Genomic DNA, 18530 nt, shown 5'->3' with positions numbered 1-18530 from the left:
GAAGGCCCAAAGACGGCTTGAGAGTAGCAACTTATCTGTGTACATCTCAATTCTTCCCTGTGCACCAGGGCTGTGAGGCTGCCTTTCACCCAAGTCACATGAAGCCTGTGACCTGACACATGCTTTGTCCTCTACTTGTCTATCAAAGCTCAGCTTCTAATTTATGGTTAGTGGCAATCACCTCACAGAGATTTTAGGCTTTCTTTTGCTTTGTTTCTAGAATGTGTAGAGCAGATTTCTATCATCGATCTTAATTCTTGAAGAATAACCGGAATGTAGAACTAGCAGGAATGCCAGGATCCTCTAGTTCTATGGGCTGTAACCATTTTCGGGTCCACAGTCGCCTTTTATTGTTGTCGTTTGCTGTGATCTGAGTGAAAATTTACAAAGCAAATTTCTTTTTCATGCCATTATTCTCACGCATTTTGTTTTATAACATTAATTACCCTACTCACCATACAATCACATCTGTGCTTCCTTTTAAGGAATGAAGATGAAAATCATATAGAATTCATATATCTCGCCAACCCTTTGGGAAAATTAATATTGGGCACCAGCCAGGTTTTTTATTGGTTCCCATTAGATATTTTTAGTTAAATGCTATTTACTTAGAAAAGAAACCCTTCACACATTGCTTTATAATTTATATCTATTTGTCGGGCCCAAGATATGTACGTAACCTGATATATTATGCCCGCAATCAAAATGAGAAATGACACATAAGATCCAGGCTCTCAGGAGAAATATTATGAAATCTCAAGGTATTGATGAAAGTTTTTCAAGGATTATCCAAATGGGATTTAGATTCTGTGACAGTTGAAATGTGTATTATTAAACTCCTTCAGCAAACCCGAATGGCTCCCAGTGGAGGATTAAGACATTCTATGTATAGCAAAGACGAAATTCTCATGTCTGACTTTTCTCTATTGAATTCCCCCTTGATTAGCTTCTGTAATATTTAACTTCATGCCATGCCATAATTATTTAATAAAAGGTAAATATAAATTATATTTCAGTGGGGATATGACCTTTTACCTTAATGTTATGTTACTAAAGAAAGACATAGATAAACAGAGCCTATAGATTGAAGTGTATTTTTAATTTACTCTGTTATTGCCTTGCCAGCATTTCTCTGTGTACCTGTCAGCCAAATGGTTGGCAGAACTTCACAGCGTCTACACACTCCATGTGGTGGGAGAGGGTGTAAATTTACACTGACGATGGTGCTTAATGACTTTGTTGGCCCTTGGAGACAGATGGTCTTAGTGTTGGTCTTGGACAGTTCATTAGCTAACTGAGGTTCACTTGGCTCACATTTGGCCTGAAAAGTCAGAGAATGTTAGTTAGTGTGGTAGAGAAGGATGGCAGTGAGGGAAAAATTGGGGTTTAAGATAAAGCTGACTTGACAAGATGAAAACATAACTGGCCAATTGGTTAGCCCGGAACCAAAGTAAAAGTTGTTAAACCTGTTTTTGGTGTCTTGAAGGTTGAACCCTTGAGAGGTTGACTGACAGGTCATGGTTTAGCTGTGATTAAGCAGAGCATTGAGTATTTACTTTCTAGCTCATGATTTCTGCTTCAAAAGTGTCCTTGAGTAAATGAAATTGTGTGTGTGTGTGTGTGTGTGTGTGTGTGTGTGTGTGCGCGCGCGCATGCATGCGCAAATGAGCAATGTTGTTCTGTGTCGAGATGAGCGTCAGAGGCAGTTCTTCCACGGTAGTTCTCCTCATGTTGAATACACGCGTAACCCATCCCACAGGTCACACCTATGAAGCCAGAAACTACCAATATAAATGCCGATCACTGTGCTTAATCTTCAAATTCAATGAAAATGGTGGATTGCTTGCCAAGGTGGCCCACATATTCTAAGGAGAGATGGAAGATAAATCAGACATGATCCATGTGTCCTGGTGGTTTACCATCTGAGAACAGAGAACATTTTGAGTAACAAGTGTATGGTTATAGCTGTTGAAGAGAAGCCCTTTAAATCCCATCTTTGTGTCCTAAAGAGAGTGCAGCAGTATGAATGCCCCACCAGTAAGGAAGTTACCATGGGTGGACAAATGCAGTACTCGAGTGAGGGACAGAGCACCTGCCAGCAAGCCTACGTGCAAATTGAAAGGAAGGAACCATGACTATGGACAAGTACGAGAAGGAGGAAAGTCTGATTTTTACCTTATAGGATATTCTTTCATTTGTAGTCAGCATGTTGTAGATAAATCTATAATTCCAGTTTTCTATAGATAAGCAAATTAGGACTTTAATTAAGAAAATGATGTGTATTTGAAAAAAAGGAAAAAACATGCAACCATGACTGATTTAGAGTATTTTTGTCGTTGAGTGTTCACCCTGTGGCACAAGGCAGCTGTTTCTGTCTGCAGATTGATCTCATATGGGGCCTCACTGACTCTCAGCCACTGGGGACTTAACACAAGCCAAGTAAAGCTTAGCTCTCCAATGCTAAAACTCTGTGCTTGAAGCTTAGGAAGGAAGTACAAAGCATAGTGGGCATACAGAGGGTAAGGAGTGACCTGGAGGAGGAGTGTGGGCAGTTCTTAGTGCCTTGTTCTCTATCAGCTCCTGTCTTGTAACTGGTTATAGACAGGTAGCCTGCGGCTCAGAGAGGCTGCTGGCGTATCTTGCAGGAACTTAGAATAATATCTGTAGCTTTACAGTTATTAGGTAACATTGAGCTCATTGTGACTTATCCTACAGATCTGAACCGTGTCCTATCTTGTGCAATAGTCATCATCTCTGATATTCTTGAGCTCGTTATTATAGTTGCTGTGTCAATCCATCTCACTGAAGGTCTTCCACTCCTTTGTGGGTCTCCCACCTTTCCAAGCATGGTATCTTTTTGCAAGGACTAGCCTCTCTTAACAACATGCCCATGGTCATATGTCACCTACCTTGCCTTCACCTCCATTGATTGGTTCTTGTCATATGATACTTCCTGAAATTTTTCAGTGTTGACCAATTATTTATGGTACAGTGACTGTGTATGCCTTTCATTTTATTTTGATGTTTCTTCTATCATTGAAGATTTCCCCATCGTATCCTTCAGCTCTACAGTAGGAGGTTATAAGCACAAACTTGAGAGTTAGAGAAGCCAGGTTCTGATTCCATCCTTGTCCTTTGGAATTGTATTTAAAATATGGATCATATCCACATCACATTGTTATAATAAGGAGTAAATGTATAATATACAAAATGAACTCTGGTAGCCCAGTGGAAAGAAGCTGCGCTGTAATCCCAAAAGTTCAAGGCCACCAGCTGCTCTGCAGGAGAAAGATAGGCAAACTCCTCACATGAAATTAGCTGCTTCTGAAAACCCACTGGAGAGTCAACTATGGGTTGATTCTGACTCAATGGTACATAACAACAACAACAACAAATACGAAATTCTTATTATAGTGCCTGTAACATTGTAAGCTTTCATAATTTGTAATTGTGATTATAAATTACTGACTATTACAACCACTAAATACCCTTTCATTAAAGAATAAGATTTCCAAAATTGCTGACACTATAAAGCTAAGGGTAAAAATATGTGTACCTGATTCCAATTATAAGCAATCTCTTTTTACATGTGTTTCTGGGTAAAATGGTAATGAAAGTGCAAGTGTTTAATATGCTTTGCCCCAGGATATATCTCAGAATTTTTCCAAGAAAACACGAAAATAGGACAAAGCTAAAAGCTAAGCAGGTGTCAATAATATGCCCAAACTGTGTACAGTTGTGCCAGTGTTTGTGCAGGGAAGGTTGTATTGGCAGCTTTGTGAAAGCCAACTCATTGCTCCCCACTTAAGGAAGAAGGGCTGAGCCAGGAGGCAGTGGGGGAGACCCTGCTGAAAACACTCTGACTCACACCATGCCCAGCAGGAGGACCAAAGATGCAAGCACAAAGTTGGTCTCCAAATGAAAAGAGTACGCTTAACAATTCCAGCTACAGAGCAATTGTTATTTACATATGAAGAAGACCGGTATATTATCTTATTTTTATTTCTTATTCCAGACAGTACCCAGCTCTCATTAAAAAAATTGCCACTAGGTGTAATCAGACTGCTAGAGAATTGAGTCATTGAAGAATGTGAGAATGGAATATTTGTGGTATTATAAGGCTGGGGTCAGCAGAGGAAACAGTTAAATATAATATTGAAATGGTTGTTAATATGATGCTTAAACCTATTGTGAATATAAAGTTCTTAAAATATACAGATCAGAGAAAAAAAAATCTAATAATATCAGCTCAAAATAATAGACCAACAACAAAAGTATAAAAGTGGAAAGAATGGGGAGCTCAAAGTTAGGAAAAATGTCTTATTTAAAGAGGAGCTAAGATGAGGTAAGAAAGTAGAAGAAATGTGTCTAGAGAAATGTAAACGTACTGTTTGTAAATTGAAATAGGACATGCATTTTCTACATTATGAGGAAAAATATTTCTGTTTTAAAACCTTGGAAACAGAATAGAAAGTGAAGACAAAATGGTAGTAGCAAATACGGATGTTGTTGTTGTTATGTGCCTTCGAGTCGTTTGCGACTCATAGCGACCCTATACACAACAGCCCTAAACCCTGCTCTATCCTGTGCCAACCGCACCACCTCTGACACACCCATCCCGATTACCCCAGTCACCGAATCAATCCATCTCATAGAGGGTCTTCCCCTTCTGCGCTGTCCCTCCACCCTCCCAAGCATGATGTCCCTCTCCAAGGACCCGTCCCTCCTGGCAACATGTCCAAAGTATGTCAGACGAAGCCCCAGAATCCTTGCCTCCAAGGAGTAGCTTGGTTTAATCCTCTCCAAGATGAATCTGTTTGTTTTCCTGGCAGTCCATGGTACATTCAGTACCCTTCTCCAGCACCACAGCTCAAAAGCATCCACTCTCCTTCTGTCCTCACCCTCTATTTGTGTGTCCGTGTGTGTGTGTTGACATAGAACGGGGTTCTATGTCTATGTGAAGTCTAAATTGTTTGATATAAGTACCTCATTTTTTGTTTTCATTGTTGTTGTTGTTACATGCCTTCAAGTTGAGTACAACTCATAGCAACCCTAAGAACAACAGATCTGAACCCTGTTCTATCCTGTGCCATCCTCATGCTTCCTGAGACACTAGAGCCCATTGCATCAGTCACTGTGTTAATCCACCTGCTTGAGCGTCTTCCACTTCTTTGCTGACCCTCTGTCTTTTGAAGCATCATGTCTTTCTCCAAGGAATAACCCCTCCTAGCAACATGTCCAAAGTATGTGAGGCAAAGCTTTATCCTCTTTGACTCCAAAGAGCACTAAGGCTGCATTTTCTCCAAGACATATTTGTTCTTTTGTCAGTCCATGGGATATTCAGCACTCTTCTCCAACACCACAGTCCAAAGGCATCAGCTATCACCCTTATTTACTGTCCATCTCTCAGATGCATAGCCAGTGATCAGAAAGACCTTGGCCTGAATCAGATGCATTGTGGTCCTCAAACTGACATCATTACTCCTCAATAATTTGCAACGTTCTCTAACTGCACTTTCCTAATGCAATATATCTACTGATTTCCTGACTACTGGTACCAAAGGTGTTGATTGTGGATCCAAGGAAGAGGAAATTGTTGACAGTTTCAATCTTTTCTCCATTGATCATAATGTTGCCTTTTGGTCCAGTGGCAGGAATTTTTGTTTTCTTGATGTCAAGATGCAATCCATATTGCGTATTGAAGGCTGTATTCTTTAATCTTCTGCAACAACTGCTTTAAATTCTCCTTACTTTCAGCAAGCAAGGTTGTGTCATCTGCATAATGCAAGTATTGATGAGTCTTTCTCTGATCCTGATGCCACATTCTTCTCCAAAGAGTCCAGCTTCTCAAATAATTTGCTCAGTATACAGATGAATGGATATGTAGAGAGAATACAACACTTGTACATTCTTCATTTTAAACATTCTTAATTTTAAACCATGTAGTGTTCCCTTGCTTTGTTCATACAACAGCCTCTTAGTCTAGGTATAGGTTTTACATGGGGACAATTAAGAGCTCTGTTTTTCCTATTCTTCCCAATGTCAGCCACAACTTGTTATGATCCATACAGTCAAATGCCTTTGCAGAGTAAATAAAGCATAAATAGACATTCTTCTAGTATTCTTAATTGTCAGCCAGGATCCATCTGACATCAGCAATGATATCTCTGGTCCACAACCTCTCCTAAATCCTGCTTGAACTTCTGGCAGTTCTCTATCTGTGTACTGTTCTAGACGTTTTTAAATTATTTTCAGCAGTATTTTGTTTGCATGTTGTATTAATGATATTGTTCAATAGTTTACACATTCTATTGGATTATCTTTCTTGGGAGTAAATGTAGGCCTTTTTCAATCCATTAGCCAGACAATTATCCTCCAAATTTCCTGGCATAGACTGGTGAGTGCATCCAGGGCTGCATCTTTTAATTGAAACAAGTCGATTGGTATCCCATCAATTCCTGGGGCCTTATTTTTTGCCAATGTGTATAATGCATCTTGAACTTCTCTTTCATTACGATTGGGTCCTGCTCATATGGTACTTCCTGAAAATTTTCAGTGTCAGTCAGTTCTTTTTTATAACAGTGACTCTGTGTATCCCTCGCGCCTACTCCATCTTCTTTTGATGCTTCCTGAGTCATTCAATATATTGCCTATAGCATCCTTCAGTATTGTGACTCAGTTCTCTCAGCTTGAGAAATGTAGAGCTAGCTCTTCCCTTTTTATTTTCCAATTCCAGCTTTCTGCACATTCTATTATAATAACTTTGCTTTGGCTTTTGGAGTTGCCCTTTGAAATATACTGTTGAACTCTTTTATTTGGCATGTTTTTCCTTTGTTTTAGTTTCTCAGTGCTCTAGTGCAATTTTCAGTTTCTTTTCTGACATTCATTGTGCGTTGGTTTTTTTTTTTTTCTCCTGTCTGGATGATAGCCTTGATATCATCCCACAGCGCATCTGGTCTTCATTCGTATTCAATGCTTTCAACCTATTAAGATGATTTTGAAATTTAGATGGAATAGATTCAGATCATATTTTGGTTCCTGTGGACTTGTAATAATTTTTATCAGCCTTATTTTGAACATACACCTGAGTAATTGATGGTCTGACCAACCTGACCAGTCTGCCTCTGGTGTAGTTTTCACTGCTGATATTGAGCTTCTCTAATGATTCCTTCCTCACATATAGTCAATCTGATTCCTATGCAGTTCATCAGGTGAGGTTCATGTGCAAAATCATTGTTTGTACTTTTTTAAAAAAGTATTTGCAATAAATAAGTCATTGAAAATACAAAATTTAATCATTCTCTTTCCAGCCTCATTTCTGTCGCAAAGCTCATCTTTTCCAACTATCTTCCTCATTGTTTCTAACTTTTGCATTTCAATCACCATTTATCATTAATACATCTTGATTGCATGTTTGGTTAATTTCAGACTGCAAAATTTGGTGAACATTTTCAATTTCTTTCTCTTTGACTCTAGATGTAGAAGCATATATTTGAATAAGAGTCATATTAACAGGTCTTCTTTGTATGCATATGGATAATATCCTGTTACACAACAACATTGTATTTTGGGATAGAACTTGAAAGGGTGTTTATTGTTCTATCAAGGGTGTCAGAGATGATAAGGATGACACTACAGAGGACAGGATTCAGATTTGTTGTTCACAGGGTCACTATGAGTTATACACATCAGGATGGCACCTAACAACAACAGCAACAACATTATTGAAGGATGCAAGTTCAAATTTGAGAAGTTATTTGACAACTATATGTAAGAGGCATTAAATGTTAATTACAACTTTAGTTAAGTAATCCTGTTTTGTAGAATTTTAAATATTAAAACTTAAAGACATACACAAAAAAGATTTTTCATAATAAAATCCTGATTTTTTTATAGTGAAAAATTAAGTTCATATTAAATGCCCAACATTAATAAACACTTCAAGTAAAATTACAGAGCACATAAAGAAAATATGTAGCAATTTAAAATAGTGCTATCAAAGAATATTTAGTAGTATGGAGGAAAGGTTATAATATACTGTTACGTAGATAATTAATTGATTACATAACAGTGTGAATTGTATATCTCCAAATAATTTGTGTGTGTGTGTGCTTCAGTCTGAAAGGCTAGAAGTGAAAATGTTATACCATCTCTGAAGTGTTAGGATTATGGATAATTTTTGTTTCGAATATTTTACAATTTATTTCATGAAATTACTGCTTTTGTAGTTAGAATAGCAACAAAAATCAGAATACATATATGTTGGAAGAGAGGTAAAAAGGAAATACATACTCTGGAATTTACTGCTACAGAAAGGAATGACAGATGACTGTGATTTTCTTATCTATTTATTGTTTCCTATTTTTATTACATATTAAGTTTAAGACCATAAAATTAAAACAAAAGAAAGAGAAAAGCAGAAAAATAATAATAAAAGATTCAACTTCAGGAACTCTTTAAGATAGAAGAAATGCTGAAATGATCATTGGTTTGTTCATCTTCATTCTACAGTTACTGAGTAGAAATGCTGAAATAATCACTTGTTCATTCACCTTCATGCTACAGTTACTGACAGGATGGGTTTTCCAATGTGTCTGTCACTGTGTTAAACAATGAGACTACACTGGAGACACAAAACAGGTGGAAGTTCCTCTGGAATGTGTAGCCCTAGAGGAGGAGCATGATACTGAACACAGGTGTATATAATGAAGTAGATTACATTTTTATGAAAATAAATTCATAAATTGCATATGTGCTCTGGTGGCCTAGTGGTAAGAAGCCACACTGCGATTTCAAAAGCACACAGTTCAAATCCACGAGCTGCTCTGCAGAAGAAAGATGAGCGATTTTCCCCACTCTAATTTACTGCCTCTGAAAATTCTCTAAAGGGTCACCTATGGGTCAGTTCTGACAACATACACTTGTAAATATTTAAGAGACTAATCGATGAGTCGCAAGCGACTCGACGGCACATAACAACAACAACAACTGTGAAAAAAATATGCTTAGAAGAAGCATGAATTGGGAAAGAGACAGGAGAACAGAGAGAAGAAAAGAATATATAGACAGCTTATTTCATTCTTAAGAAATTGAGTTATGTTTGATGGAGTAATAACTTTGAGAGCATAATACACTTCATTTGTAAATGAGAAAATTTAAGCATGTACATGTAAAACAGAAATTATAAAATATTTGCAATAATTCTGGAATTTTGAAATGCTATTTTAATGGAGAGTATAAAATTACTGTGAATTAACCAATACCAGTGGGAAAGATAGATTATTATGATTATATCTATTATGCTTAAATTCTCAGGTAATGTCAGAACCATTAGAAGGCTTCCCTATGATCAGGACGCAGACTCAAAATGATAACTTTTCTTTTTCAGCATTAAATGAACCCACTATAGACTATGGTTTCCAGAGACTGCAAAAAGTCATCCCAAGGCATCCCGGAGATCCTGAGAGATTAGCTAAGGTAAAATAGTTTGAAAATTTACATGTGAAAATGATTCTGTAGAATGTTAGAAATATGGAAATGTTTAGCACTTTAATTACCTTTAAATTTAATTGTGAGTTCTGGTGGTCTAGTGGGTAAAGGGTTGCCCTACCAGTCCAAAAGGTAGCTGTTTGAACCCACCACTTACGCTGAGATAAAGACGGATAATCTCCTCTCATGCAACTTACAGTCTCTGAAAACCTGCTGGAGGATCAGTTATAAGTCAATTCTGGCTGAAAAGCATGAGGTTTGTTTTAAAAAAAAATAAATTTTTTACAACTTAAATTTTCTATTCAATTCAAATTAGATGAGTCAATTCTGGCTCAAAAACTAAGGTTTGCTTTTTTAAAAAGTTAAAATTAATTCTATATTGAAATTTGGATCTGAGTCTCTTAAGATTTTTCTAGCTTTAGATACAATGGAAACAAGAAACCTCTATAGTTAATATGATTAATATCTGAGCAAATATATAAACTGAAATTTGGGTCTAAAAAACAGAACTACAAATATATACAATTTATAAAACATTGCTATTTTTATCATAATGGATGGTTGTATAAGTGCTTAAAGTATAAATTATCACTGCATCATAGTTAAATATTATTTTATTTACCCATGATTGCATGAAACATTAACCCACAATCAAATCCTCAATATTTATCACATAAAAAGATGTGAAAAGAACCTCTGTGTAAAATTTCTATGAAATATATTGCCTTTAAATGAACATTTTGATGAAACATAATTCTAAATTTGACCCATGACTTTACCTTACTTAAAACATACATAAAATTATTGTCATTTAAAATGAATAATTGTTAAAATTTAAATTCCATCCACATATGGACTTTTAAACACACTAAATATATAATACTATGTTCATTTCTCTGAACTGTGAGGAAAACTCAAGTACCACAGTTATTTCTACATAACACATTCATTTGACTCTTGGAAAAATCCCCAGCCCCATCATTAAATTAGATGATATCTGGAAAGTAGGTTAATAGCAATTTAAAAGGTTGTAAAAAACAGGAGGTGGAAAGACAAAATGAGAGGAAAGGGATCACTGATTACTAATTCTCTCTTGTTAAAATGAAGAGAGGGACATATTATTAAAGAATTCATCTTTATTTGAATAAAATTTTGCAGAAGGCATTGCAAAGATAATTTCAGTACTTCGGACAGCGCCTTGTCATGCAGCTACACTCTGGTCAATCAAGTATTTGAAGGATATCTGTTTAATTAGAACACTCCTTCCTTCAGTTTCTCTCTTTCTCAATCCCTTCTTTCTTCCCTCCACCCCCTACCCCTCTCTCTCATGGCCATCGCCACTAATTCGGAACCCACTCATAGCTGATCCTCCAGCGGGTTTTCTGAGATTGTAAATTGCATCCGTCTCCCAAGGAGCTGCTAGTGGTTTCAGACTGCCAGAGCAGCACCACGTTTGGGTTCGCAGAGCAAATTCCTTACAGATTATGCCACCAGATTTCACTAATTAGAACACTAGATTCTTTTTTATACAAAGTAATCTAAAAGTTTGGAAGGAGGAGTGGCATCCACTTCCATAATAGCTTGCCTCCGGAAACCCTATGAACCTGGAGAGAGGATGAAAGGCACCCAAGGGTCGAGGACTCTCCTTCATAGGGTTGCTATGAGTCGCCTGCGACTCGACGACACTTAACAATAACAACAACAATCTAAAAGTAATTTATAATTTCCATTACATTTAAAACTTTAACCAACTTCACCTTAAAATTGGTTGGCTAGTCTTTCTGTTTATTTCAGTACATTGTCATTTAGGTAAATAAATATTTATAGAGGAATGCACATGTATGATTATACTCTCCTTGTGAAACCAATATAGGAATTTCCCCCCCTAATTATTACATTTGGGGAGTAAGACTTTGTTTTGCCGTTCTGTGTTTTAACATTTGATGATGCTCCACCATTTGTTTTCTTTAGGAGATGCTGCTGAAAAGAGCTGCAGACCTAGTGGAAGCCCTCTATGGCACACCACACAACAACCAGGTTTGAAGCGTTACATCCTACAGTCTACTGAGCTTGAGACTTCATGCTCGGTAAAATGCTCACCTCTACCTGCTGTTTTGTAGGACATCATTCTGAAGCGGGCTGCAGACATTGCTGAAGCCCTCTACAGTGTCCCCAGGAATCCCAGCCAGATCCCAGCCCTTTCCAGCTCTCCAGCTCACAGTGGCATGATGGGGATCAATTCTTACGGCAGCCAGCTGGGGGTCAGCATCTCAGAGTCAACACAGGGAAATAATCAAGGTATAGTCTTTCTTAGAATCAAAACCCAGATACCTTATACACTTAAAAAGGTGTCTCTGCTGGAATATAAGGAGTTAAACTTGAATTATATACTATGAAACAGAGAGTGTCTGAAGATAAGCAATAAAGCCATATATTGGATTTTCCAATATTATAGGTGGTGTCTTGTTAGATTTTGAGCTTTTTAAGCACAGGTAGAATCTCTTAAACTAGCAATACCTAAGGACAAGATTGACTATTATGAATTTAGGCTTACTGAAACTAGGTTTAGAGGCATCCATTGAATAAAATTTATACTTCTGCTATCAGGATAACCAGATTCAATAATGGAAAGAGGATGAGTTATTGCCGTTGTCATTTATTATACCCAACTCTCTCTTCCTGGTAAACAATAAGAACGGTTTAGTTTTATTTGATAAATTCTAATTATATATTGTCTCTTCTACCAATACATAGCAACAATCATATACAGGTAAGGGTGTTTTATATGTAAAGTATATACACAAAGATTTTTTTTGTCAATATGACCACTTTTATTATTAAGGCATGGGCCTAAATTTATTGTAAAAAGAGCTTTTGAAAGAACTAAATGTTCCTAATAATGGCTCTACCTTTAGGACATTTTTATTTCTAATTTTCCAGAGCACTAAATTACCCAAAAGTTTATTTGGTCATCTTTCTGCAACTATTCCTTAAAAGATGCTAAAGTCTATTTAATTTGGAAAGCATTAGGTCAATATAATAAAGCTTGGAGGTTTCATTCTCTTTATGTGAGTCATCAAGAAGTATCCATCGTTTCAAACATTTGCCGAACATTTTTTTGACCTCAAAATGTTTTCCCCAGTGATGCTAATTAATACGGATAGGGCTGTAGTGCATATGAGATACCATTTGGAGATGCTACTCCAAACTGCTGTCTCATTCCTTGGTGTGAGTTGGAGATGCTGCAGGTTCGGAAGAAAGAGAAGAAACGAACTATCAGAGACATAATGCCTTGTGTCTGGTGAGAAAGAGAGAAGAAGGTCTGTCCATGGCTGTCAAGTCTGTTGTGACCCCAAGCAACTCTACAGGGCAGACTAGAATTGCCCCATGGGATTTTTTCTGTGGAAGAAGATTATCACATTTTTCTACCAAGGAGGTGTTGGTGGATTTGAAAGGCCAACCTTCTGGTTAGCAGTCAAGCATTTAACCAGTGTACCAGCAGGACTCCAAGAAAGATATGTTATTGTTAGGTGCCGTCAAGCAGACCCTGACTCATAGTGACCCTATGTACAACAACAGACAGAAACCAATCCTGAACCATCCTCACAATGTCTCCTTTGCTTCAGACCATTGTCATCACTGTGTACATCCATCTCATTGAGGGTCTAGCAGGCTGAAACCAAATTGCATATTTTTCAACCACTGTCCAAAGCCAGCTTGATGTTATTTTCTCATCTGGGACTGATGCAGACATGTACTAGCTATCTTTGACCCGCCGTATATTTACAAGTTGATTTACATGAGTTTTTCTTTTGTTGTCAAGGATACATCCGCAACACAAGCAGCATCTCCCCACGGGGATACTCTTCCAGCTCCACACCTCAGCAGTCTAATTACAGTACCTCCAGTAACAGTATGAACGGCTACAGCAACGTACCCATGGCCAACCTGGGTGTTCCAGGATCACCTGGATTTCTCAATGGCTCACCCACAGGCTCCCCTTACGGAAGTAAGTGTCCTCTCCAATTGCCTCAAGGTTTAAGTATTCAGCCTTTTTTGTGAAAAGCTGTATTCCTAAGTCTACTAGATTATAGGTTAAGGTTAAGGTTAAGGGGCTGTGTCTCAATGTATTGCATTAGCACAAGCAGTCAACTCCCAACTCTCTGGAGGAACTAAGGGAGGGTGGAGCCAGGTCACAAAGAAGGAAGGGAGCATGATGACCATGCACAAAATAACCTGAAGCTATAGAGTCTGCAACCAAAACTTACTGGTCTGCTTTTCTCTGTGTGGTCTTGGGCATGTCAATTAATTTCTTTCGTCAACTGCCTTGCCTCTCTAATGGCTGAGGACTTTCCTGATGTCATGCTCATCCTCACTCATGTTCCTTTTCCTGAACTGAGCTTTGTTTCTACTGGCTACTCACGGCTTTCTGGAGGAAAGAGACAGAATGAAAGAATAACCATTTCCAAAGAAAGTACATATGTGACCTAAAAAAGAACAGGAGTAAGAGATCAAGGTTTCACTTCTGTTAACATGACATGCACTTTTTACTAGGTACTTTTCTAGGTAATATTGTTACTTTTATCTTTATAAGAGCTCTCAGAGGTTGATTTTATTATCTCCTTTGGATAGATGAGAAAGTTGATATGCACAAGAATTAACTGACTTGCCCAAAACCACACAGTTAGAAGAAAGCGGGTCACTAAGTTTTGGTTGCAGCATTTATGACTTTAGGTTATTGTGCGCCACACACTCTGCCCCCTTCTGCCTTGATTGCATGGCTCCCCCTCCTCATAGGTATCTCCAGAGATTTGCAAGTTGGCTGCCCGTGACTGTAATACATTGAGACACAGGCCCTTAGTTTTAACCTATGGTCTAGCAGCAATTTGGATGCTCTTGAGAAAACCCATTTGTGTTGCTTTAGGGGCTAAACTGGAAGCTTACATAATGGTCCCAGGAGCCTGAGGGAACATGTGCGTGTTTTTCAAACTTACTAAAGGAATGAATACTTCAGGCCAGGGGATATTTGACAAGGAGAGTCTGTAGTGATTGAGTAGAAAGTTCTTGAAATACTGGATCTGGTTGCAGGGCCCAGCAGCATGCTTCTTTCACCCAGAGTGGCTCCTGCCTGCCAGGAACAGGGGCAAGTGGAGGACAGCTCACAGCCATGTCCACCACTGCTTTGGAAGTAGCATGGCTGGGTCCACAGCTGCCTAGCACAGCCTCGGGAGCTGTGTCTCCCTGAGGACATGTGGCCATGAGTTACTTCTGGGTTATTTGTTCAATTCATACATTCACCAAGGCGTGGAGGACAGCACAGGTTAGCTCTTCTAGTACAACTAAAATCTTGTTACTGCAAAGGCATGAGTTCTCTGCTGTCTCTTGTCAGATGACACAGATTAATTAGATTAGATGGATCCAGGAAAACAAATGACTGATCTGTTTCTGTTTATTTGCTTGTTTTAAGCCTTGTGGTGGTGGTGGTAGTGTGTACCTGTGTACCGTTGAGTTGGAAGTGACCCATAGCTGACACACAGTGGGTTTTCAGAGGCAGTTAATTGAATGGGAGATTGCCCATACTTCTCTCCAGTTTTAAGTCTTATCTTTTCTTTTAAAAAAGTTATTATTTTTTGTGTGTACCATCAAATTGGATCTGACTGGTACAGGAGGAGATTATCCCTCTTTCTCCAGCAGAGCATCTGGTGGATTTGAACCACGCACCTTTGGGATTACAGTGCAGCTTCTTGCCACTAGGCCACCAGAGCTCACCAAGCCTTATCTTTTTTAAAAGGTTTTTTTTTTCTCTTAGGTTGTTGTTGCTGTTGTAATGTGCTGTCCATTCGTTTCAATAGTCAAGTGGGCAGTAAAAAATTATAATAAATAAACTAAGAAAAAATGTCCATGAAAGAAAAGATATAGTGCCAAAATAAACTAACTGTTAGAGTAAACATGAGTGCATTCAGTCTGTTCGGTGGTCACTAATATGGTCCTGAAGATGATGCTGAAGCAAACAAACTGTTTTTCTAAACCTTAAATTGAGCACAGCTTGGAACGAAACCTCTGATTTTTCTGTTACTGAGCCCCTGGAGGGACCCCTCCCATGAATTATCATAAAGGGGACAGTCTGTGTGGGGGCCAAACCCTCAACAAGTAATACAATGATAAGAGGTCATTACATAAATCATAGTACATCATGATGGCCTTGACCGAAGGAGTAAAACTGCATTCCATTTCACAATTCGAAAGCATTTTTTTTTAAATTTTTTATTTTTATTTTATTATTTGTGTGTACCGTCAAATCAGATCTGACTGGTACAGGAGGAGATTGTCCCTCCTTCCCTGGCAGAGCATCTGGTGGATTCGAACCATGTGCCCCTAGGATTGTAGTTCGAAAGCATTTTTTATATTTAATGCCATCATAGCCACAGAAGCTTGTGACATGAATATAATAATAGCCACATTTTCAACTCTAAGATAGAAAAAGTTATTAAATAACTTATTCAGGAATTTGTATCCAATAAATAGAACAAAAATGGAAAGAGGATACATGTAATCAGATTCATAATACCATACTTTTTGTTATACCATAAAATAATAAATATACTTCTGATATATCTACCTATATCTCCATCTCACAGGAGAAAGATGGGCAGTGTCCTCCCATGTGATTAACTGCCTCTGAAAACCCACTGCAGGGTCAGCTATGGGTCGGTTATGTCTCTGTGGTACACAACAACAAAAACGATAAATATATAACATATATTATACCATAATATAGGAAATATACTTCTAATATATTACTGGGTTGAACCACATGAAACTGCCTCTATTGACTTTTTTTTTCTACAATGTCATTTCTGTATATAATACATCTATTAGGTTGAAGTCAATGAAATTTTTCATTGTTTTAAAATAGTCACAAACTAAGAAATGATCTAGAATGTGGAAACAGAAAAAGAATGAGGAGTGATGAATGAAAATGTTCAGGTGGCCCTTAGTGATTTTTGTGGGAGGGACGAGTTTCCCCTATTTTGGTACACGCCAGCAAGTGACAACTCCCACCCACTGTCTCTCCTCTAACCCAAACCCAGAGCCGTAAGACAAGCATTATGCTCCAAAGCTTCAAATCACTCGTCAAAACAAAGCCACACACATAGATTCAAACTCAAAACTCATTTGTATTGAGTTAAAACCAACTCATGGTGACCCTCCAGTAGGTTTAGGAGACTGTAAATCACACAGGAGAAGACTGATCACCTTTCTCCTGAGCAGCCGCTGGTAGATTCTAACCACCGGAGAAGGGTTTAGCAGTGCAACCCAGGAAGGACTACGCTATCAGAGATCCTTGCTCACATGACAGGAAAAGAAAATGAGGCCCTGTCCTCCTGACATGGGAAGTAGGACCCAGAGAACCTCCTGATCCCTCTTAACGCCTGGCAGGGTCCTTTGCACCTTCATTTTCTGTGGGCGGTCTGAAGAACTGGCATGCTAGAAATGGGATTCCAAACAGGGCACTCATTATAATAAAATTCCCCTACTTGGAAAATACTTAATACCCAGTGGAGTTCATTACAATACTTTCTGACTTGTATTTCTAACCAGCTAAATCTACTTTCTCTGGGAAAAAGAGAGGTGGGGGCAGGGAAGCAAAACAACAAACCCAGGAGAAAGAATATTTCACCAGTTCAGTTGCTTGTGTCTTAAAATAAGAATCTATGATTTTTCTCATTTTATTATTTAAAGTAGCCTGATGTGGCTGGACAATGCAATGGAGTAATCCCTTGCCAGGGCCATTAAAAAACCAGCCAACCTTCTCGATCAAGGTTGTCTTGCGTTACAGCCAATGCAGAGTATCATTACTGCATCTTTACTGCTTTTGCTCTCAAACTACTTCAAAAGTGTCCAAACAGATGTTTTTTCAATTTTACATACAAACTTCACTTCCTGGCGGTAGCAGTGTGTGCCAAGTTCCAGCTCAGTGCAAGCATTTATGGCTGAATTCTAAGCCCTTGACAATAGGGGGTTATAATGAAATGCTGACAGACCCCTTAGCATCAACAAATGCAATGGCTCGATGCAAAGGAGGATATGTGCCCAGTGGGTTCCAGCTGGGACTGTGCAAGCCAGTCAGTCCTCTGAAGGAGAAAAGTGGTTTTCCTTAACTCCCCATGTTCACATGGATTTCTGGGCCTGACATGCTTGCCTTTGCTATGGCCTCCTCCACAGAGAGATAGCTGTCCGGAGGTCTCAGTTGGGAGAGTATGTGTGATCAACTACTCCAGGATGGTATGCCCCGGGGTCCCCAAAGATGACCTGTTCAACACCTCTGTGGCCCCCACAGAAGGCACTTCTACTGAAGAGGATAACTAAGTCTGAACTTTGGGACAAACGTTTTGGAACCCAATTCAGCCTCAGGAAATCCGGCTTACTTGCATTGACTTTATCCTGGGTTTCCTTGGTATTTTTATGCTTTCAAAACCAAATGCCAAGATGTTGTTTGCTGTCCACTGTTGAATGGTTATTATAGAAAATTTGAAATTTATGCAAATAAATTTTCACATTCTACAATTTCTATTTGTCTATATTTCTATTTTCTTTTTCTATAGAAAGGGGGAAAATCTATTATGATAGAAAAAGTCCCATTATAGAGAATATATATATATATATACAAAGCAAGCCACTTCACATACTGTTCCTGTGCAGAGATAACCATTGTTTGCATTTAAAGTATATAGGCTTCTGGTCATGGACAGATACATTTTGAAAACTGAGATGTCCTTCAGTGACGCACAATGAATGAAATTTGGATGAAAGATAATGAAGGAGAGGATGGAAGAAAACAGCCAAATTACCAAAATTACAGATACCTAGGTAGACTCTGTAAAATCTTTCTGTGATGCAGACGTATGCCCTGAAACATAAAGAACTGTATTAGGAATGATGCATTTTCTTGTTTGTTTGTTTGTTTGTTTGATGCATTGATTTTAAAACTTAACTATCATCACCCAGGAATTACAGGTTTAAGAAATTTTTATTTTATA

At 38.2% G+C, this 18530-nt stretch overlaps 1 protein-coding gene across 3 annotated transcripts in view; it reads left to right on the top strand.

The window, feature by feature from the left end:
- Nucleotides 1-18530, top strand: part of EBF2 (early B-cell factor 2) — a 252890-nt gene that overhangs the window by 221286 nt on the left and 13074 nt on the right. For all 3 annotated transcript variants that reach the window (XM_006884848.1, XM_006884850.1, XM_006884849.1), the window contains 4 exons: nucleotides 9389-9477; nucleotides 11461-11526; nucleotides 11610-11787; nucleotides 13313-13498. In XM_006884848.1, the coding sequence (XP_006884910.1) occupies nucleotides 9389-9477; nucleotides 11461-11526; nucleotides 11610-11787; nucleotides 13313-13498 (519 nt within the window). The remainder of the gene's footprint in view (nucleotides 1-9388; nucleotides 9478-11460; nucleotides 11527-11609; nucleotides 11788-13312; nucleotides 13499-18530) is intronic.

The sequence above is a fragment of the Elephantulus edwardii genome, unplaced genomic scaffold (assembly GCF_000299155.1).
Source record: "Elephantulus edwardii isolate Elephantulus edwardi_28Jun2011 unplaced genomic scaffold, EleEdw1.0 scaffold00038, whole genome shotgun sequence".
Classification (NCBI taxonomy): domain Eukaryota; kingdom Metazoa; phylum Chordata; class Mammalia; order Macroscelidea; family Macroscelididae; genus Elephantulus; species Elephantulus edwardii.
This window is presented reverse-complemented; position numbering and strand designations above follow the sequence as displayed.